General features: G+C 40.6%; 1 protein-coding gene across 4 annotated transcripts in view; it reads right to left on the bottom strand.

Annotated features, from left to right (window-relative positions):
- The window catches only part of LOC149259810 (RNA-binding (RRM/RBD/RNP motifs) family protein), an 87,119-nt gene that overhangs the window by 45,361 nt on the left and 17,223 nt on the right, over window positions 1-24,535 (bottom strand). For all 4 annotated transcript variants that reach the window (XM_089419176.1, XM_089419185.1, XM_089419160.1 and 1 more), the window contains 2 exons: window positions 15,552-15,650; window positions 15,020-15,342 (listed from right to left, as the gene is read on the bottom strand). In XM_089419176.1, the coding sequence (XP_089275302.1) occupies window positions 15,020-15,342; window positions 15,552-15,650 (422 nt within the window). The remainder of the gene's footprint in view (window positions 1-15,019; window positions 15,343-15,551; window positions 15,651-24,535) is intronic.

Genomic DNA, 24,535 nt, shown 5'->3' with positions numbered 1-24,535 from the left:
TGGGAGGTGATTTTAATATGATCAAATCTCTTTCGGAAAAAAAAAGGAGGCACCAGAGCGCTAAACAAAGACTCCTTAGCATTCCAATCATTCACAGATGATATGAAATTGGTTGATTCAGAATTGAGCAATGGCCTTTTTACCTGGAACAACAAAAGAGGAGGTGAGGCACAGGTAGCCTCTAAATTAGACAGGTTCATGATATCAAAGGAGCTCATGCTTATAGATAAAGAAATTACAGCAAAAGTCCTTCCCTTTGGAGGTTCAGATCACTGGCCGATTCAATTGGAAATCAAGGGTATGGTTTCTCCCAGGAATAGGCCCTTCAGATTCGAGAATATCTGGCTCTCCCACCCAGATTTCATCAGTAACATTGAAAAATGGTGGTCTGAAGACTTGCAAATCCAGGGATCGAAAATGTACCTCCTTCATAAAAGACTAAAGCATGTTAAGCTTAGGCTCAAAGAATGGAACAAGAAGGATTTTGGTAACATTTTTGTGAACAAAAAATCATTGGAGATCAAAATTCAGGAACTCAACCAGGCACTGATCAAAGATGGCTTTGACAAAATCAAAAGTGATCAGGCTAACAAACATCATCAAGAATGGGAAAATTTATGCAAACAAGAGGAAATATTTTGGAGGCAAAAGTCTAGAGTTCAATGGCTCAAGGAAGGAGAGAGGAATACAAGATTTTTCCACAGATCCACTATGGCTAATAGAGCATACAACAGAATCTCTACGATAAAGGACGAGAATGGGGAGCTACAAAACACTCATAAGAATATTGAAGCTGTGCTTGTTCAGCATTTCTGAAACATCACTCGGGAAAACAATCCAGACAGGGAACAATCCATTAGGGAAATTATAAGGCATATCCCTAAGCTGGTGTCTAGAGAGGACAATTTTAACCTCAATAAACCGGTTACTAAAGAGGAGGTCAGCGAGGTTCTCAAAGACATGCAGAATTGCAAAGCACCAGGCCTGGATGGTTTCAATGTGGATTTTTTTAAAGCTTGTTGGCATATTGTCAAACAGGATATTCTGAATGTGGTGGAGGATTCTAGGGATAGCAAAACTATCCTGAAAGCCCTCAACACCTCCTCCATCTCCCTAAACCCCAAGCAGGAGTCAGCTCAAACTGCAGATAAGTATAGACCCATAGCTTTATGTAATGTGGTATACAAGATAATATCCAAGGTTGTGGCTAATAGACTAAAACCTCTCCTTCCTTATTTAGTGTCAGAGGAACAGGCAGGTTATGTGGAGGGCAGACAAATCTTAAATAACATTATTCAAGCCCATGAGGTGGTTCACACGCTTACCAGTAAAAGGCAGGCAGGGATGATCATGCAATTGGATATTGCCAAAGCATATGACAAGGTGAATTGGATTTACATTAAGAAGGTTCTCACTGCTTTTGGGTTCGACCACAACTGGGTCAGATGGGTCATGGCTCTGGTGACTTCTTCTAGCTTTTCAATTTTGGTGAATGGCTCTCCCTCAGAGATCTTCTTTCCTTCTAGAGGCCTCAGGCAGGGAGACCCTCTCTCTCCCTTTCTTTTCATTCTCATGATGGAGGGACTTGGAAGGTCCATTAAGCATGCCAAGGCAATGGGAAAAATCAAAGGTCTTCAATTATCTGAGAATGGTCAAGCTCTGACTCACCAACAATTTGTAGATGACACCATGCTGCAAGGAATCCCCACAGTCAAAGAAGCTTCAGCCTACAATCAAATCCTGAAGGAATTTGCTTCCAAAGCGATTCCCTCCCCAAAAAGTATTTGGGAATTCCTCTCATAGCCAAACCAATGCACAAGAGTATCTGGGAACCGGTGCTTAATAAGTTGCAAGACAGAGTCAAAAATTGGACCTTCAGAGTCTTGAACCTGGCAGGCAGGTTGGTTCTGACAAAGGCAGTTCTGCAATCTATCCCGGTTTTCATGTTATCAGCCCTTCCAGCTCCCAAAGGGGTTTTAGAACAATTCAGGAACATACAAAGAGATTTCCTTTGGGGTAAGGAAGAAACAAAGAAGAAATGGGCCCTAGTCTCTTGGGATAAAATCTGTAAACCCAAGAGCTACGGGGGCCTAGGATTGGATGATCAGGAGATTCTTAGTAAAGTTCTAGAAGCCAAGCTTTGGTGGCGATGGGTTCAAGAGCCAAAAGCCCAATGGGCAAGGATTTGGAAAGAGAAATATGCCAGCTCTTGGCATACTAATGATCTTATAAGAATGTCTGGAAATGTAAAAGGTTCTCACATCTGGAATAGAGCCTGGGAAAACAGAAGCCTTGTTCAGAAAAACAGTTTCTAGGAAATCAGAGCAGGAGATCTTGCACTGTTTTGAGAAGACAAATGGCAACAAGAACCAACGTTGTTAACAGAGGATTTTTTAAGCCTCAAGCAGGAAACAAATTCCCAAGGGTTAAACAAAGTCAAGGATTTCTGGGATCTTGCTCAGATCTCCGGAAAGTGGAGAAGCTGGAGAAAAATTGACTGCAGAGATGATAGCCCCATAAAAATTAAAGCAGAGGCTCTTGGGAGCTTGCTTAAACAAAGGATGATTTTAGTAACAGAGGGGCAGGATCAATTGAGATGGGGCAATAACAATAAAGGCACCTTTAATCTTAAAGAAGCTAAAGGTATTCTCCTTGGGCTTGATTCCAGTGTTCCAGAAAAGACCTGGCAGCACCTCTGGAAGCACCAGGGTTGGATGAAGATCAAGCTTTTCATGTGGTTGGTTCATCATAAGAAAATTTTAACTTGGGACAACATTAGGAAAAGGGGTGTTATGGGGCCTTCTAGATGCCAGCTCTATGAAGAGCAGGAGGAGACTATGGAGCACATTCTCAACAGCTGCTCTTACACCACCTGGCTGTGGGATTCTTTCTCTACCATTTTCCAACAGACAGATAGGGACAAAAGTAGTATCACAAATACCCTAAACAAGTGGAGAGGAAACTATTCGGAGAATGAGTTCCTTAACTTGGCCTGGGCCTTCACGCCAAGCTTCATTATCTGGAATGTTTGGAAAGAAAGGAATAAAAGAATATTTAAGAATGAAAAGGCTATACCTCATTGTCTATTTGATTTGATCCTAAAACAGCTCGAGAGACAGTTAGTACCACAGTACGCAATCTCCCCAAAAATCCCCCCTCTGAGACTAAGCTGAGAATTCTCAGACAACTGGAAATGAAAGGGATTATTCCCCAAGGGCTAATCAGGAAGGTCACAACTATGGATACAGAGAAGGATTTCTGGCAACCTCCACCGAAAGGCTATCTGAAATACAACATTGATGGGGCTTCAAAAGGCAACCCGGGAACAGTTGGTTTTGGAGGAGTTTTAAGAGATGAAGAGGGCAGTATTATCTTTATCTTCCACTGCCATTTAGGAAGAGCCACAAACAATATGGCAGAATTAATGGCTCTAGAACAATGTCTAGAGTTTCTGATCCAGAACCAAGGCTCAAATGTCATTGTAGAAGCGGACTCAGAGATTACCATTAACTTTGTGAAAAGAATCAACTGTGGTACTCAGCCAGAGAAAGTCTCTAATCACTGGAAACTAATCCAAGCTTACCAAAGAATCCATGGTCACCTCCAGAGGCTTCAAACGCTTAGTTTCAACCATGTTCAACGATCTGCCAACAAACTAGCGGACCTTTTGGCCAACCAAGGGGTGAACAATGCAGATTGCAGGATGGCGAAAATGTGGCAGGAGATACCTCAAAACCGTTTAAAGGCTCTCTGCGATGAACAAGCTGCAGAAGACAGAGAAGTGTTTAGATATCGGGCCAGGATGACAAGCATGAATTGATTTTTCCGGCAAGAACATACACAACCTATTAGTATGTACTTGGTAGATGGGCAAGCTAAGTTGTATCTCATTTTACCCTAGGGTCTGTTGAATGGGATCCCCAGTTTTTCGGAAGATATTTTGCTGGGTCTTTCCCCAAACAAGCACAGTATCGGGTCCAGGTTCCGTAGTAGGAATAGGCAGAAAGCGAGGTTAGTTTTTCCAGCAACTGGTAGTTTCCCCCTTGCAGCGTTCGGGCTTGGAAGCCATGCCCTAGTCGGTTTTCCGACAATCGCAGGATTCATCAGCGGTTTGTGTTTTTGCATTTTCAAGAGCGATCCCATAGGGATGGCAACACGTGGCAAGGTGGTTGACTTTGAAACCACCCTCGATCGCAAATTATCTTTCAATCGTGTTAAGTTGCGCAATATGAGTCCACGCCGTTGGATCCAGCCAGGATCATCGGTTGGGATCGAAAGTGCAGTTTTGTTGGGCCAGGTGGGCTTTATCCCTCTTTCGTGGGGTGTCGGTACTGCACGGTCGGGGGGTCGGTGGTCGTATGTCGGCTCCGGGAAATGTATTTTTTCTAGAACGTCCCTAGTGGGTGGGGGCTCTTGTAGTCTTTCCATGTTTGTTTCTCATATGTCTGGTGATCATTGTAGTGGGGGGGGGTCTTTGTCATTGGCAGGAATTCTTTTTTCCCGAGTTCTTGTAAAGGATCAGGTTTTTTGTACATTATGTAATTTTATGTTTGGATTAATGAAATAGAAGGATCGGTGCTTGTTTCAGCAAAAAAAAACAATAACAATCCAAAAAGAAATATCAAAGTTATTAATACAGGGCCATAAGATTTGAAAAGTAAATATACAACCTAGACAGATTTGGGACATTGGAATGTTGATGCTGAAGAGTAAACTGAATAGAAGTAAAACTAATAGGCCCACAAAAAATACCAGCTTTGTGAAGGCTAGTATTAAATAATTAACAGAAAACTGAGTCCTATGATAATTCTTAAAGTGGGACACACCATAAAAGATTAATCTTCAGCTCCAAGTAGTGAAACTCGTGGAACTCATTATGAACAGTGAACCAGAAAAGACTGGAAAAACAAAATTTCTTGATGTAAACAATCCATCTAATTTCACATAAGCATTTTAGATTCTGCTTAGACACAGCCTCCCTTCAGTCTTTTTAGAGAGAATACTTGCACCTCCACCTCCCTGGAGGTAATCGCATTTCTGCCACTGTAAGTTCAAAATATGTATAGTAATAGCTCAAAATGAAGAAACATATCTTTCTATGCATCAGAGAACCAAATTTGAAAGTGTAACCCACCTTTTGGCCTCCGGATTGATGTTCATGGTGCAGCCTCAAAAGGTAATTTGGGTCCACTACTATGATAAATTTAGTGTTGCTAATGGAGGCAAGATTTGAACCCTAGACTAGTTCATTGACCAAAGGATTAATGTAACCAGCTACACCAAAATCATGTCAATGTCCAATGCAGTTAATGAGAGAAGGGGTTTTTTAGTCAATGCCCAGAAGATACTTTTCAGGACCATCTACACCGTGACAACCACACTCGCCCATTACCTGTCAGATGCATCCCCCTCAACTCAAATTGCAAGCCCCCTATGTAACCCTTAAAATGTGTGTACCCAAATGTCCACCATTTCTCATGAAACCAATGATGCACACCCAGGTTTGACAACATGCCAAAGGAAGGATGCACAGCATGTTTGACAAAATGTTTAAATCATGATTTCCCCTATCAAGTGAGAGCCTTGTGTGGTATTACAAGAAAACCAGCCTTATCTTAATGGTCTGATTCATAGATGTCTGTAATCTGAGGTTGATGATAAGGTTTTCCTTGATAGACTACAAGTAGGTCATTAATTCAAAACACCCTTGCATAATGTAATTGGAGTTTGCATCTTTGAAGCTCTTAGGTGGCAGGATTTTAAAGGAGTACTCTTGGCCATTTTCTGTAAAGGAAAACAAGAAAAAAAAATCTAGGTTTTATGGAGTACAACAATATTTAAGGTTATTGCAAGGATAGAGACTAATCAACTAATGGTCCAGAATTCATAGTTTTTGCACAAACGACCAAAACTAAGATAGAATTTATGCATGCAGATATAAAAGCCATGTACTGAGAAACAGATATTTCAAGAAGTGGAGCTAAGTAGTGGAGAGTGAACCAACCTAGAAGACAAAATTTGCCAAGGCAATCTCTTCTTTGCACAAAATAGTGACTGATGTGGTGGTGAATTCATCCACGAGTTTAATTCTTTATGACTAGCCTTCAAAGCACCTTGGTTGATTTTCATTGGATCACCATAGAGATGATGGAGGAAATCTTGCACTTCAAAGTTCAGGAACTTCAATAAATGAATTGGTAAGAAATACACTACACAATGTTGAAGAATCTAGGGCATCTGGTTTAGCATGAGATTCTTCTGACGATGATAACTATTTGTGAGATACTTTTTGTTTTTCTTAATAGTGCAATCTTCTTTTATTATTATTAATGTGTGTTCTTTTACTTCATCAAACAGTTACCAAAACAAAAGAGACAAGAACACAAGATGTTGGCTCTCAGCCAGGGCAAAACCTCTCTCTCCTAGAGAGGAAAACTATTGATCTGTGGTAGCATCGGATGTGCTCTAGCCATGAAAATTGGTGGAGAGGCTAAAGCACATGAGATCTCCAAGACCCAGAAATGGTTTGGGGAAATTCCATCCGGTTAGAGAGATATTAAAATAATTAATATTTTAATGGAGTTCCTAAGTCTAAACTTAGGAAAATTAAAATATTAATGGGTATTAATATAAAACTGGGTGAGAAGGTTCTAAATGACATGGATCAAGCCAAATCTAATTTTAGCCGTTGATTAGAGACTTAATCTCGATTGTTGAAGACTCAACAGGAAAAGTATAAGAGGAGGCTTGAGGGTCAGTTGGAGATACATCAAGAGAGATCAAGAATTCGATTTTCTAGGGCTAGGTTGCTAAGGAAATCGAGTTAGTGATCAGTTGCAATGAGGGGCAGTTCAGCAAGACGCTGAAGAATACATATCAGAGAGGTAGCAAAAGTGCCGGAAGAGGCAACGCGGAGCCTAGGAGGGTTGACGCAGAGGATAAGGAGGCCAGCACAGAGGATGCAGAAGCCGTAGAGGCAAACACAGAAAGCCACAAAGGCTGACGCAGAAAGCCACAAAGGCTAAAGAGAGAGCACAAAGTGTTGTAGAGGTTAACGTTGGGATGAAGAGGTTGCGCTATGGAGGTTATGTGGGGCGAACTGAGAGCAGATCAGCCGGGAGTGGGTGACGCAATTCCAAAGGAGTGCTTGGAGCAGCTTTCGCTATCCATCACAAGGAACAGCCAAAGTAACTATGGGGTTGATCATCCGGTTGCTGATTTGTTGGAATATAAAACTGGGTGAGAAGGTTCTAAATGACATGGATCAAGCCAAATCTAATCTTAGTCGTTGATTAGAGACTTAATATCAGTCGTTGAAGAATCAACAAGAAAAGTATAAGAGGAGGCTTGAGGATCAGTTGGAGATACACCAAGATTGATCAGTCAATTCAATTTTCTGGAGCGTGGTTTGCTGAGAAAATTCAAACAAGTGATCTTAGTTGCAGCAAGGGGCAGTGAATACATAGCAGAGAGGCAGAGATAGTGCCAAAGGGTCAGCGCATTGACTGAGGAGGCTAAGCAGAGGCAGCAGGAGCCACGCAAAGGCAACTAGGGACTGCGTAGAGGCTGAGGGGCCTGCATGGGTGACGCAGAGGGCCATAGAGCTAACGCAGAGAGGCAGAAAGCTGACATAGAGAGTTTAGCTACACAGAGGCTAGCAGGGCTTGCACAAAGCCTTGGAGAAGCGTCGAAAGGATTTTCATGGGGCAGACTAGCGCTGAGACTCTGAATATCTGTCTCCGAGAAGAGGTATTACTGCCGTGTAAAAATCTTTGTTGGGTGAGCCAGTTTGGCACCCTAGTTGTACTCAAGAAAACCGCATAATAATAAAACCCTCAGAACTGTTGCATCGATTTTCCCGCATTGGGTTTTTCCGGGGACGATTGTCCAAAAATAACAGTGTCCCTTGTGTGTTTGTCTAGTATTTCAGTTGTTGATCTGTATATGAGTTAAGGCTACATTTGTGTTTATTTTCAGTATTTATATGAATAAATAACTTGTTAAGGAATGAACAAGTATGTGAAATAACCAAGATAATGCAGTAGGGATTTCTAATGTGTAACATTTGGAAATATCAACAAAAACCCTTTTGCAAATTTCTCTTATTGAAGCTTCAATTGACAAATGCCAAACCCTAGACCCTTGACCAGTAGATCCTCCAAGCACAAGACACAGCGTCTCTTTTAAACCTTCCCTTATGTTCTTCAATCAAAGCCTTCTTCTGCACTGCACCTTGATCTCTTTCTTTGCACTTCTTCTGGCAACTAATGGCACTTTCCTTCGCTCTTTTTCCAACAACTGCAGAAACCCTAGGTCTTCTTAGAGACCTCTTCTTTGATACTTAGACTACAAAATTGAGGCTCTTTTTCAGGTATATCTCTAAGTTAGAGGCTGATCCTATTAACCATACTGCAAACCTGATTTCTTCGCATGTGTGGCTGATCTAAGGCTTGAAATAGACCTTTTTACTGGCTCCCTTCCTTTGCTAGATGTGGGACCTCCTTTGCTTGAGATGGAGGTCTATTTGGAGTCTCTTCTTAGCCCAATCGAACTCTAATATGTTGTTGCATTTGTGGATCTGATGTGACTGCAGAACTGCCCTCCTTTCTTCGCATGTTGATAGAATTAGGCCCTAAAACAGTCCTCCCAAACTCAGTTTCTACTTTTTTCTTCTTCGTTGCCCTAGAAGCACCTTTCTGCTCCTTTTTTCGCACCTCTTTCTTGACTCTCTTCTTCGCTGATTTTAGAGACCACTTGATGGTCTAATTGTGAGGTCGAATGGCCCTATATATAGAAGTATGTCCCTCCTATTTGGGCCGACTTGAGCTAGTGAGGCCGACTTGACTTTAAGTGTATCAAAATTCATTCTTTGAGCCGACTTGAAGAGGAGACTTGTCTTTGCTTTGGAGGATCTATTTTGACATATTTCTTTGACTCTAATACATAGATTTGCATAGTGTAACATGCCCACATGGGTCTTCAACAATTACATTGACTCTTTGACTTTCCTAGAAGCACTTAAACATGTGCTTGACCGACCTATCAAATGGGAAATAAACCCATTTTTGATAATGACAAAAATAATTATTATTTTCTTTTACAAGTACAAAGATCAAAATTACATTTATGAAGACCGAACCTAGTTACACTTTCTTCAACACTCCCTCTTAACTAGGGAGGTATTCATAAATCATTACAAGGTGTTTGGACATTTTCAATCTGAAGAATTCACATAAGAGAAATCGGATTAGCAATCCATCTGTTATAACATCATAGTAACCAACATTGTTCTACAACAAGGCCTTGACTAACAGCTCTATCTCTCAATAGATCAGAGCAAAATGTTGGCGAGACCAATGACTATAGACACCTTCATCATTGTCTCTCAAGGTACATACCCAACCGAGTGTTGAATGGGCATGACCTTCTAGGACTATTCTTATCTTGGGTTCCCAACCCTCAAAGAATATCAATCCTCTTGCCTACTCTTATCTTGGATGCCTTACACATCCTCAAAGAGCATCGGATGCCAGATGATTACCCAATCCTCCATTCTTTCTTCATGAGTGAAGACAAGAATGTTGTGTCTATCTCTCCCTCTCAATTAGGGAAGATATGTCCATTCCTGTAAAGGAATATACTCAAGCTCCCTCTGACCAGGGACTTGCCCAAGCTCCCTTTTAGTTAGGGACTTGTCAGAGCCCCCTCAAGTAGGGACTCTCATCAGCAACTTCTTCTTATGGGTCCTTCAGCTGCTTGATCAATTTCTTTCCTTGATGTCATGAAATTCATCCAAGCTTCTTCCCTGTAGGGCATCAACCATCGATCACTTTCCTTCTTAGTTTTGTCATGTTGTTCCTTTCCTCATGGAAAGTGCCCTTCTTGATACATATCTAGAACCTTCGTCATATGGCTACTTCTTTTCCATCATGCTTCTTTCACGAATTTCCATCCACCACATGAATGCTAGTTGTACTTGTACTTACAACCTTTGTTCTAGTAAGCCCTGCATGAACTCATCCAGATATCATTCAAGAAATCAAAAATAACATTAAATCAAATAATACCTTAAGAGATGGCTTCTCATCATGACATTTTGTTGGCTTGAATCATTAGCATCCTACATGTTTCACATCTCCAAGGCCTTTTCCAAGTGTCAAGGGTCCTTTGATCTTTTTCTTCCTTTGTCAGAATTCTCGTGCCTTCTTCCAGGAGATGTCTTTAACAAATCTATTAGGTGTTGATTCCTAGTGTCCATGGTGTCCTTTTATTCTTGATCTCTTTTCCCACATGCTTCTTTATAGGTTCTCTTGTCAATCACCTCATACTTCATATGAGGATATTTTTCATGTTGGTCTTTTTCAATGTGTGAACCATGCTTTCATGCATATCTTAATGAAAGAGATCTCATCTTATTCTTGACCATGCTTCCAGAGCAATTCCCCATGCTTACAAATGATGACATGACTCTAACTGAAAACATAGATGCATACATACCTCATCTTAGTTTTTTCCATGATGATCTCAGCTTCCTTTGACAGCTTCCTAGATTGAGATTACCTCAATCTCCTTTCCTTTGCCACATCTTTCCTTACCTACATATCATCCTTTTCTTGAAAGTGGAATTCCTATCAAGACATCTACTTTTCCTGAAAGTCATGAACCCTCTATTGAAGATTCCACCGGAGGATCCTTATAGTCCTCATTCTGCAAATGCTCCTTCCTGTTGATGATAGTGGCTTTCTAAGATGATTCTTCCTGGTCATGATCATTCCTTTATGCATAGATGAGGTCATTCAATGGTTGCATCCTTCCTATATGAATATCTTTATCTAAGCTATCTCTATATAATGCTCCTATATTCCTGAAGATGCCATTCTCATAAACCATGCATTCTATCCTACTGTTACATGTTCCTATGATACCCAAAACTTTAAAGAAGACTTACATGAAGAAGTTGATCTCAGTCATAGTAGAGATCTGGAGGGTTCTCCTTCTTATGCTTCTTCTCTTCTTCTTTCACTTCTTGGGTAATGTGGGCATCTTCTCGTTTCCTATTATTGTTGTCCTTCTTGAACTTAGGACAATCCCTCTTATAGTGTCCATACTTTTGGCAGCCAAAGCATTGGACTTTGGACATATCTCTTATACCCTTCCTCTATGGACCAAACTTGCAAAATTCCCCTTTTCTCTTGGCCATAGCAGCAAATGCCTACTCCTTTGATCCCACATCATCTTTGGCTTTAAGTTTAGTCTCCTCAATTTTGCATAGAGACCAAAGTTCATTCAACGGGGTAGCTTCCTTCTTGGCATATATACTTGATGTGAAGTTGCCCCATTCCTCAGGTAATGCATTGAGCACCACAATTGTCATCTCTCTGTCTGACATAACTTCTCCTAGTTCTTGTAGCTAGTCTCTCATCTCAGAGACCTTCATGAAGTAGGGAGTTATTCCTTCTTCCTTGGATATCTTCATTTTATATAAATCATTACACAACGATATCACTTCTCCAGCTGTACTAACTGAGAATAGCTCCACCAACTTATCATAGATTTCTTTAGATGTTTCAAGTTTCGAAACATAAGGAATGAGAGGGTCCTTGATGGATTCTATCAAAATCCTTTGAGCCCTTGTTTCATACTTATTATACTTTGTAAGGGCTTGAGTTTGACACTTAGCAGGAACAATGACACTCCCTTTGAAGTAGTCCTAAAGTTCATTTTCTTTGAGAAGTAGATCAGTCCTCTTTTTCCATGAAAGGAAATTAGCAATCCCAACCAATTTGTTGCTTTGCTTGCAAAAAGACATTTTGATATGTTCCGAAGAGGACATAAAAATACTTACTTGAGAGTGTTGTTGTGAAGAGATCTCGCTGCTTCCTTGACGATTAAAGCTTTGGCTTCTTGGATATTGGACTTCTTCAATATGCTTCCTTCAAGGTGCCTTGTGAGTGATTTGCTTGTTGATGAAAACTTCTTAATGTGTAGACCTTAAGATCTTCAATGATGGGTCGGGATCTGAGTACCTTTCTTTGAAGATGATGAGTTTTTGATGTGAACCCTTCTCAGATGTACCTTCTAGTAGAAGCCTTTAGATTGATGGATCTAGGAGAGGAGATGGAAATCCTCCTTGTCTTTGATGGATCTGGAACCCTTGCTTGTAGATCTAATGCTTCAGCCTTTGTGTTCTTGAGATGCCCTTCCTTGATGTGTCGCCTTAGCTCTGATACCATGTTGAGGAATCTAGGGCATCTGGTTTAGGATGATTTTTCTGACGATGATAACTATTTGTGAGGTACTTTTTGTTTTTCTTAACAGTGCAATCTTCTCTTATTATTATTAGTGTGTGTTCTTTTACTTCATCAAACAGTTACCAAAACAAAAGAGACAAGAACACAAGATGTTGGCTCTCAGCCAAGGTAAAACCTCTCTCTCCTAGAGAGCAAAACCCTTCTGTAAATTTCTCTGATTGAAGCTTCAATTGACAAATGCCAAACCCTAGACCCTTGACCAGTAGATCCTCCAAGCACAAGGCACAGTCTCTCTTTTGAACCTTACCTTATGTTCTTCAATCAAGGCCTTCTTCTGCACTGCACCTTGATCTCTTCCTTCGCACTTCTTCCGGCAACTAATGGCACTTTCCTTCGTTGTTTTTCCGGCAATTGCAGAAACCCTAGGTCTTCTTAGAGGCCTCTTCTTCGATGCCTCACTTTCCTTCACTTGGCAATCTTCCTTCTCCTTGATACTTAGACTACAGAATTGAGGCTCTTTTTCCGGTATATCTCTGAGTTAGAGGCTGATCCTCTTAACCCTACTGCGGACCTGATTTCTTCGCACATTTGGCTGATCTAAGGCTTGAGATAGACCTTTTTACTGGCTCCCTTTCTTTGCTAGATGTGGGACCTCCTTCACTTGAGATGGAGGCTATTTGGAGTCTCTTTTTAGCCCAATCGAACTCCTATATATTGCTGCACTTGTGGATCTGATGTGACTGCAGAACTGCCCTCCTTTCTTCGCACGTGTGACAGAATTAGGCCCTAAAACAGTCCTCCCAAACTCGGTTTCTACTTTTTTCTTCTTCACTGCCCTAGAAGCACCTTTCTGCTCCTTTTTCACACCTCTTTCTTGACTCTCTTCTTCGCTGATTTCAGAGATCACTTGATGGTCTAATTTTGAGGTTGAATGGCCCTATATATAGGAGTATGTCCCTCCTATTTGGGCCGACTTGAGCTAGCTCGACTTTAAGTGCACCAAAAATTCATTCTTTGAGCCGACTTGAAGAGGAGACTTGTCTTTGCTTTGGAGGATCTATTTTGACATATTTCTTTGACTCTAATACATAGATTTACATAGTGTAACATGCCCACATGGATCTTCAACAATTACATTGACTCTTTGACTTTACTAGAAGCACTTAAACATGTGCTTGACCTATCAAATTGACAAGAAACCCATTCTTGATAATGACAAAAATAATAATTCTTTTTTTTACAAGTACACAGATCAAAATTACATTTATGAAGACCGAACCTAGTTACACTTTCTTCAACACCCATTTCCAAAGCTAGTCCCTACTCTGCATCCTTTCGAGATTGATGGCATAAGCACGGGATTGATGGCATAAGCACGGGATTGATGACATAAGCACAAGATCCACTTACAATAAACAACAATCTCAAAAGCCCACGAACAAACGCATGATATGCTGTCATCTAGCATTTGCAAAAGAAGGTAGACAATGAATCCATTAGTGAACTCTGGAAATTAATATCCACAGCATTTACTGAGAAATTTATCAAAGCAGCATGCACAAGCAACAAGTGCAAAAGCAATTCTACTATATGTAACAGGGCCAACAAAAAAACAATCTCTCCTTGAAAATGTGACTGCTCAAATGGGTAGAAGAAGAACCATGTTGATTGTAAATTTCACCAATTAAACCCACGGTGAACTATGATTTTCCCTTGAGAAGAAATAATTCTATAAAAATTACTCTCCTATTAAAAAACATGTAAAAGAGTTAATGACACTTTTCAACCCAATAATGGCAAAGTAGAATAAGACATCCGAAAATGAGTTAAGGTTGAAAAGTTTTAGGCAAGATGAAAAGTCACTTTAGCCGGATGTGATGAAAGGCCAAGAGACATTGCACTGAGTTATAAATAAAGCTCTCTTGTAAAGAGAACTGGGTTTTTCTCTTAATTGGAGAGCAAGTGTTAGAATTGATGAAATAAAGGATGATGTTGTTCTACATTGATGAAATAAAGGATGATGTTGTTCTATTTAAGGTTGTAAAAGCAATTCAAAGATAAGACATGATGTTGATTTGTTGTCATCAGTAATTTCAAGTTAGTAATAATAGCAAGAAATAGTGATCCTTCACACTAGACACATTTTTAGCTACACTATCTAGAGTCTAGACAACTATTCAATCTTTAAATAGCTTCAAAAGTGAAAGAGAAAAGATAGGCTCTGAGAAATGCCATTCCCTTCTGTCTAGTAGCTCACCTGCACTGGAAGCCAATATCAAATGCCAGACAACAAAACATGACTTTAAATATACTTTCCTAAGAGCTGATGAATCTACCACCAAGCAGAACTATACCCAAATCAAAGGCTACAGCGAAAAAACAAATATGATGGCACTTCAGTGTTAAGCATGCAAAGAATTAAAAGTCATTTTTGGCTGACCAAAAGGGCTGAATCGGGAAAAATCTAACAAGACTGATCTTACTGGAAAAATAATGGTACTTTTGGAGAAAAAAATTGAAGAGAGGAAAAATATTCTACAGTATTACTCTCAGTAATTTGGAAGACTAACAAATTACAAACAATTGTAATACACTATAAAATATGAACCTCACCCAATCCTATTTCTGAAATCTTGCTGGAAAAATAATGGTACTTTTGGAGAAAAAAAATTGAAGAGAGGAAAAATATTCTACAGTATTACTCTCAGTAATTTGGAAGACTAACAAATTACAAACAATTGTAAGACACTATAAAATATGAACCTCACCCAATCCTATTTCTGAATCTTGGTTCTCTATCTCGATCCAAATCGCTATCTCGGTCCGTGTCTCTGGCTCTGTCTCTAACGCGCTCTCTTTGCTGCTCTCTGTCTTCATCTCTGTCTCTAACACGCTCTCTTTGCTGCTCTCTGTCTTCATATCTGTCTCTAACGCGCTCTCTTTGCGGCTCTCTGTCTTCATCTCTGTCCTCCCTTTCTCTGTCTCTGTCTCTATCTCTGATCCTGTCCCTAAAGTGATTTTCTCGAGCAAATGTGGCCCTTGATGACTTACTCTTTACTTCATTCACTCTTACAGTCCTCCCACCGATTGCCTAGATATACAAATTGGTACTCCATCAATATAAAATCGAAGAAATGGAAACAGATAACTTATAAGCACATTGATCTCAAATATCATGCACCAGAGCCCCAATACTCAATCTATCTGTCCACGCCACTATAGTGGAACAAGCAATATGATGATACTGTAAGAACAACTTATTAACTAATTTGACCAAATACAAAGGCATGCAATGCACACCTTTCCATCCATGTCATTGATTGCATTAACTGCAGCTCTGGGATTAGTAAAAGTGACAAATCCATAGCATTTACCCCCAAACTCTCGGTCATTCACAATCTGCATACACTCAAGCAGAAACAATCAGCACATAGTTTTTAATATTTCTTGCGATAAATCAGAACTATTACAATGACATTTTGTAATCTCTAAAGGCAAATGAACTTTTGATGTAATATACACTAGCGCAGCCATATAAATTATATGGCTCGTAAATGTCAATAGGCATCAATCCACAATAAGCATCAAAACACTTACTTCATCATACATCTCAAGTTTTAAAAAACCAAAAAAAAAAAAAAACTTATCACATTATTCAATATAAATATTATTATTAGTGATAAAAAGAATTACTATATAAATTAAACATGTATACATTTAAAAAAAACATGTTACAAGATTCTTAACCATGGAAATTCACCCCCACTTTGTCATGGAGATTCTTAATCTGAAAATAGGTTTTGTTACAATATCATGGGCCAAAACCATAGCGTATAAATACCACATGCCCAAAAAACAATAACTCGTTTAATGACACTTGTTCATATGACATTTCTTTTAATTAATGAATTTAATTAAAATGACAAAAAAGGCATAACTACTTTCGAAATAAATCTCAGCCTTTGATTTCTGTATACTACTAAGAATATTCTAGAATATTCTATGGAGGTTAAATCCCTACCATCCACCTAGCAGTTATTGGTAATTAAATAAAAACTCTGGAAGCCCTATTCCAAAATATACATGCCCAATATACATGCCCATCGGCATAATTAATGTTGCTTGCAAAGATGAAATAAAACTTTAAAGTTACTTTACATTACATTCTTGTTTGAATTTCAAAAACCCCATTTCCCTGACAAAAATGCATGCAAAAAACAACACTACGTGTATAATGATCTAGAATTTTTTAGGCTTTTTGGGATGAGAATCATGGCTAGGCTTATAAGGAAATGCTAAATTTGTCTAAAATTCATCATAGATCCAGTTTCCTAGGGATAAGCAGGCAAAGAGATCCTGGCCGAATCTCTGAATTCATAAAACAGAAAAATTCCAGACCCAAAACCAGATAGAAGTTGGAACAAATTCGTAATTCTAGCCTTAGATGTTCCCATGATACACTCTAAAAAGTAGTACCTGCTGGAAATGAACCTGGCCATCAGAATATATTTAAGCACCAAAAGCGAAAGGAAAGTGGGATGTTCACCAAAAACAAAGTGAGGGGCAACCATGATCATGACATACTCAGCCACCTATCAACAAATTTTATCTCCAATGAGGCAAAAGATTCACAATCATTTCTTCCTAAAGCAAAAGCAAACTTCCCTACTTTCCACTGTCCAGTCAGAAGGGTATGGAGGCTGTCTACAAACAAGTTGTAGGGTTTTAGGAGATATGACAAGTCTGTCACTCATATCACTTATACAAGAGAAGATGATTTAATTTATTTAATAATTGATATACACTAATAGTCAAAGGAAAGATATAGCGATGAATATCCTGTTAAGCAATAAGATTGATCATTAAAGGATTTTCTTTTTCAATCTTGAAAGGGAAATTCAGGATCTATTTAATAATAAGCCTAGCAGGAAGTAAATTTGTTAATGCTAGCGACAACTTTTGGAAACATTCCATCCTCTCATAGATGTTGACTTGGTTGAGATCTGGTGTTAGTTATTTGACTTATTCTGAAGATTTCACTTGTTTTCCCCACAATGGGGGGGCGAGTGTCATGGATTATGCCTTGACCACCCATGGTCTTGTCCCACATATCCAACATCTCTCCATTTCCTGCCTCCTTCTAAGCGATCATGCCATCCTTACTTTCCTCTTCTCTACTCGCCCTCTTCCTGCTACCTCCATCACCTTCCTAACCACCAAACTACCCCCCATACCACTTTTCATCTCAATAGAGATTATGCCCCTTTATCCGCTACCCATCTCAGGGAACTGCTCCCCCCCCCCCCCATCTCCCATTTTAGAGCCTTGGAAACTGCCACAACCAAGTATGAATTACTTTCAAAGCCTTGTGGAAGCCGCACTAGGCTCTTACTCCCATTTGACTCACAAGTACACTTGTAAGCCCACTCCTGGCTAGTGTCCCATGAATCAATGGTACGATGAAGATTGCAAAGCTCTCCACAAGCAACTTCACTTTGCCCTCACACAGGATCCCTCTGCCTCCCCTTCTCTCCAGACATCCTATCGTAAACTCCTTCGCCATAAAAAGCATATATTTCTCTCCCAAAGGAGACAAGAGCTTCGTGAGACCCTCCACTGCCCCCACAAGGCCTTTTGGCATACCCCTTTCCCCAAGCATCAAACCATCCCACCTGAACTGGATTCCATAACCATGTTTTCACATACTGCCTCCCTCTATGACATTCCCATGCAACCTCCAATCCACGTCTTCCCCCCCCCTCATGCCACCTTTTTTCGAAATTGGATGTCAAGAGGGCAGCCATAGCTCTGAACTCTAGCAGAGTTACTCAAAAGAGGCCTTCAAGCGAAATTCCTAAAGCATGGCAATAAGCCCCCTCAAGTCCTATCTTGTCGATTCTTTTTAACCAAGTGGTTTGCTCTGCCATTCCGCCTCCCTGGAACAGACACATCATCCATCCTATCCACAAGTTGGGGAGCATTTTGGATCCAAATAACTACAGAACTATTATCGTGGGTCATACATTCTCCAAACTTTACGTTGCCATTCTACATCAGTGGTTTTCTAGAGAGTTAGAACAACAAAATCACAGAGCTAGGGCACAAGCAGGTTTTTGCCCAAACTACTAGACGATTGACCACATATTTACACACTTTGAGCCATCATTGATGAGGCCTACCACCATTCTTCGAGACTCTGTAGTTGCTTTGTCAACTTCCGAAAAGAATTCATGTTAATTTTAGGCAACAATGGTATGTTCTATGCTTTAGAGCAATTTTACTTCAATATCCTTATTAGCCCAGTATCAATATTCAGAATATCAATCACATCAACATGATAGTAAAATGTAGATAGAACATAAACATAAATAGTAAAAGACAAGCCAAGACAAGAGGACAAAAGATGTGGCACCAGTCAGGGACAAACCCCAATGTGGGGAAACCCTTCATCAAATCTTCTTTTAGTCTTCAATAGTTCAGCATAGAGAGAGTACAATTTACAAATCTAATAATTTATAACAACAACAAAAGAGCCCTAACCAGAAAAGTCAATGTTGGTCAACAGTGCAGATTTGACCCTCAGCAAATCGGTCAACTTAAGTCAACTTCGACACCTAAACAGCGAGATAAAACAGCCCTCAAAATTCGTACCCAATCAATAAGGAGAGAGAGAGGTGTGAAGATGAGTGTGTCCAAATGAGGCTAAGCCACCTTCTATTTATATGCAATGTTGAGGATGAATAGACGTAATTGTTGAGCTTTTGAGCCTACATAAATTTGTTGGCCGACCTTGACAATTTGACCATAATCAAAATAAATTCATAACTTCATTTGTACATGTCAGAATCGGGTGATATTTAGATCAATCCTACACCTCTCGTAGAGAGGAATCTAAGGAAAATATCGATTGTCATAAATAAGATGACCTGTGTGGATTTTGGCCCTAGTTTCCAATTTTAACACTCCCACTCAACTAGGGAGAAATCCATCTGCCAATCTGTACTATCTCGACCATCAATGCACTGCTCTGCTCTACTCTGCTGAACTATGAAGAAGAAGAAGTGATCGAGAATGTATCATACCATTCTCTACTGACCCAAAGTCAATCCCAATCAAAGGAGAGTGTGTCATACCACTCTTACTGGCCCGAAATCAGTTCCAATCAAAAGAGTGTCTCATACCACTCTTACTGACCCAAAGTCAGTTCCAATTGATCCCAGATCAATATTGGTCATCCTAGCATAGGGAGTACAGTAGTACACGATGCGTCCATCGGTAGTACTATGGTCCCTATCCTCATTTCCCTACTCATTGGCCAGATGAGAGGTACTTCCCATGAGTCCTAGACTGCAACGGTAGGATGTCTCAGCAGGATAAGGATGAACCACTCATCCTGCCTACATGTCGCCAAGGGGTATCACAGGGAAAGGCTGAACCACTCACCCTGTACGCAGCAAACCACTAGGGGAAGGTTGAACCACTCACCCTATGGTTGCTCATCGCTCCAAGAAGTACCCCAAACACCCCGGAGCTCCCAGAGCTCAATGTCCATCTCATACAAGACCCTCATAAGAGGGTCTCTCCAGGACTCCAAGTCGTTCTCGGAAGGCCAAGAACTTGACCTTCCCCAGGGGCTTTGTCAAAATATCGGCAGCCTGCTCATCAGTCCCAATGTGATGGATCCTTATTGTTCCTCGTTGTACCATATCCAGGATAAAGTGGTACCTGATATCTATATGCTTGGAGCGGTCATGAAACATGGGATTCTATGATAATCGGATCCCACTCTAGTTGTCGCAAAGGATCACGGTGGTATCCAACACATGTCCAAACAACTCACTGAAGAGCTTCCTCAACCAGACAACTTTGGAGGAGGCGATACTAGCAACTATGTATTCGGCCTCGGCGGTGCTCAAGGCAACCGATTTCTGCTTCCCACTCATCCACGATATCGAAGCAAAACCCAAAGAAAAATAGCATCCAAAAGTGCTCTTGCGATCCACCACACTCCCAGCCCAATCAGCATTAGAATAACCATGCAGCCTCACAACTCTGGCAGTGTATCTCAGTCCATGAGTGATTGTGCCCCGAAGATATCTCAGAAGATTCTTGGTGGCAATCCAATGTATATGATGAGGCTCAACCATGTATTGGCTCAATGTGTTAACTACAAAACATATGTCCGGACGGGAGTTCACCAAGAACATCAGTGCTCTTATGAGTTGATGATATTCAAAAGCATTTCTCAATTCAGGTCCAGCAGCACTACCACATAACTTCTTAAAGTTAAGTTCCATCGGGGTAGCCACAGGCTTGCAGTCCACCTGGATTTTGCCAAACCTCCAACCCTAGAAAATAGTGCATCAGTCCTAGGTCCTTCATCTCAAATTCAGAAGCCAACTCCCTCTTACATTTGTGAATGAGAGGGTCTGCACCTGTCAGAAAGAGGTCGTCCACATAAAGTACCAGAATGAGAGGTTTATCATTTTCAACCTTAAAAGTAAAGGTTTGGATCAACTTCACTTCTAGTGAATCCCAGCTTCATCAGATAGTTATCGATCCTCCCATACCAAGCCCAAGGTGTTTGCTTCAATCCATAGAGAGCTTTCTTTAGCCTGCATACATGAGATTCCCGATCATGAACCTCAAACCCCTCGGGTTGTTCCACAGAGACTTCCTCTTTGATTGAACCACGCAAGAAAGCAGTCTTGACATCCATCTGATGTACGTTCCATCCTTCCGAGGCAACACGGGCTATGATCGAGCGGATGGTGGTGTATCGGGCAACAGGTGCAAAAATCTCATTGTAATCTACACCTTCCTTTTGAGAGAAGCCTCGAGCAACAAGGCGAGTCTTGAACTTTTCTGCACTTCCGTCAACTCCATGCTTGATTTTGTAGAGCCACTTAAAGGTGACAACCGATTTGTCCTGGGGTCTAGGGACCACATCCCAAACATCATTCTTCATAATTGACTCGTATTCTTCATTCACAGCATCCTTCCATCCTTGATGCTTCACGGCTTCTTCGAATTATGAAGGCTCATTTTGAATGATAATGCTCCTGGCAGTCAAATATCCTAGATACATGTTCGGCTTCTTACTTTCACGGAAAGTCCCCCTTGGCGCAATGTGTCTCTCGACATCTTCGAGAGTCTCCCTAAGCCATGAGGGTCTCCTTTTGGAGGATGAGGATCAATAGGATCCATAGGTCTATCAACATCAAGCATCGTTTCGTCTTCTTTTGCACCCTGATTTCCGGTGTCAGCTTCTTTATCCTTCCTTAGGATAGGACGGTTGTTGATCTTCCTGAGGGCCACAAAGATTCCTTTCTTCCCAGATGCACCCAATTTGCTTCTTTTCTCTTTCAGCACATGAAAAATTCTAAAATGAGAGACATCAGGTTTCTTACCAGTGAACATTTCTTCAAGACTCTTGGAGTCCAATGCTTGATGAGGGCATCGGTTCTGAACATACATGGCTATATTTGCAGCTTCAACCCATAGGAAATTCAGAAGGCCTTGATCAATGAAGCATGGCACGAACTGCTTCTACAAAAGAGCGATTCTTCCTTTCAACCACACCATTTTGCTCAGGAGTGTATGGTGTTGTAGTCTCCCCCTTAATGCCAGCTTCTCTACAATAATCTTGGAATTCATTGGATTCGTACTCGGTCCCATTATCAGTCCTCAATATCTTGATTTTCTTCTCAAATTGGTTTTCGATCAAGGCTTTGAAGTGTCGAAACCAGGTGAACACTTCATCCTTCTTCAAGAAGTAGATCCAGGTCTTGCGAGAATAATCATCCGTAAAAGTGAGATAATACAAGTATCCTCCCAAAGAGTTTACGGGGATCATTCCAGATATGTCGGAGTGGATCAATTGCAATATATTTGTGGTCTTGATATTACTTGAGGGGAATGGTCCCCTTGTAAGTTTTCCTTCGGCACATCTCGGACATACACCTTCATGCTCTACTTTGAACTCGGGCATACCTGTCACCATCTGTCTCACATCGGGTAGGGCCTTATAATGAAGATGGACAAACCTCCAGTGCCATAGTTCAAATTGTAGAAATGTGTCACAAGACATGGCTCCTAATGGACTTCCTCCAACTTGATACAAAATGTCAACCCTAAACCCAAGAGTAAAAGCATCTTTAAAATTTCTTTTCCAAACACGTACCTTTCCATCGATAAAAGCCACCTTGAATCCTTTGTCTTCCATTGTCGAAATGGACACCAAGTTCTTCTTGAGATCGGGTACATATAGTACTTCTTGCAAATGAATAGTGTTACCTTGATTCAATTGAAGGGTAACATTCCCTACTCCCTTCACGGGATAGGTGGCATTGTCTCCAAGGATGATCTCCAAGTTTGTCTCCTTTTCTATCAGATTAGAGAGGGCTTCCTTGTATCTGGTGAAGTGCCTTGAGGCACCACTATCAATCAGCGAATTTCCCAAAGTGTCCGGGGGAGAGGTAGTGGAGAGGGCCGATATAAGATAGTACTCTTTTTGCTTATTGTTAACAACATTGGATTCTTCATACCTGGATTTCCTTAATTTCTTGGAGGGTTGACCATTTCCTTGATGTCATGTATTCCTTTTTCCTTTGCCATTGGTCCTGCCATTCCTTTGATCATTGTTGTTGAAGTTGCCCCTGGAATAATTGTGATCATCATCATGCGAAGTGTCCCTTCTATTTGGACACTCCCTTGCATAGTGGCCAAACTTATTGCAAACAAAGCATCTTCCCTTTCTTCCATTTTTGAATCTCGGTCTTCCTTGACTTTGCTTCTTTGAACCTGCATTGTTCTTCCTCTTGGCATGAGTGAAGAATGCAATGGGGTTGCTTCTATTAGAAGGCATTTCTTGCTCCACCATTCTTGTTTCTTCTTGAATGCATCTCGACATCAATTCTTCAAACCCTGGAATTTGATCATTGTTGATTATAGTGGTTCTAAATATATACCACTCAGGTGGAAGTCCTCCAAAGGTGGTGAGAGTAAGTTCCCTGTCAGGAATGACTTCTCCAATCGAGAGTAGATCATTCTTGATCTCAGTAATCCTCAAGAAATAGGATTGAATGTCCACGCCCTTTCCCTTCTTAATATCCTTCAACTTATTCTTGAGAAATAGAATTTGATTTGCATTATTAACCTTGAACATGCCGACCAACCTGTCTTAGATCTCCTTGGAGGTCTTCAATTCGTAGATATAGGCCACCAGATGTTTGTCAATGGAATCCCTAATAATCTTCTTCACTTTGACTTCAGCGCTATTGTACTTGGTCTTCGTAGCAGTCAGTGCAATTGAAGGAGGCTCATGGATTTTACCCTGGACATAATCCATCACTTCTTTTTTTCTTCCAAGGTCAAATCAAGAGACATCTTCCATCCATGATAGTCAGATTTATCATGGAGCTTGTCTTTAGCCGGGAAGTAGGATGAGGAACCCATTGAGCCTTTTGTCCTTGTCCAACTGTCTTTGGTGATTGCTCTTTCACTCTTGCTTGGGCTTTGTCTTCACCTCAGCTCTGATACCATGTTAATTTTAGGCAACAATGGTATGTTCTATGCTTTAGAGCAATTTTACTTCAATTTCTTTATTGGCTCAGTATCAATATTTAGATTAGCAATCACATCAACATGATAGTAAAATGAAGATAGAACATAAACATAAACAATAGAAAACAAGCCAAGACAAGAGGACACAAGATGTGGCACCAACTAGGGACAAACCCCAATGTGGGGAAACCCTTGATCAAATCTTCTTTTAGTCTTCAATAGTTCAACAGAGAGAGATAGTACAATTTACAAATTTGATAATTTATCACAGCAACAAAAGAGCCATAACCAGAAAAGTCAACATTGGTCAACAATGTAGATTTGACCATCCGCAAATCGGTCAACTTCAATCAACTTCGGCCTCCAAACAATAAGATAAACCAACCCTCAGAATAGTCAAATTCAGCCCAGTCAAAATCTAGTCAAACAGCCCACCTACGATCAGTCCTAGCTACAGTCGACACTGGTCAAACTGTCCAGAAATTCGATCTCTTGAAATTTTGCTCTCCTAAAATTTCAGCCTCCCGAAATTTCAGCCTCTTGAAATTTTGCTCTCCTGAAATTTTGGACGTGTGGAGAGGGAGAGGCCCAGAAATCCGTACCCAATCAATGAGGAGAGAGAGAGAGAGACGTGCGAAGTGAGTGTGTCCAAATGAGGCTAAGTCACCTTCTATTTATATGCAACATTGAGGATGAATAGACGTGACTGTTGGGCTTCT

This window comes from Pinus tabuliformis, chromosome 6 (assembly GCF_031772625.1).
Source record: "Pinus tabuliformis cultivar Carrire ecotype Pingquan chromosome 6, CPIR1, whole genome shotgun sequence".
NCBI lineage: Eukaryota > Viridiplantae > Streptophyta > Pinopsida > Pinales > Pinaceae > Pinus > Pinus tabuliformis.
This window is presented reverse-complemented; position numbering and strand designations above follow the sequence as displayed.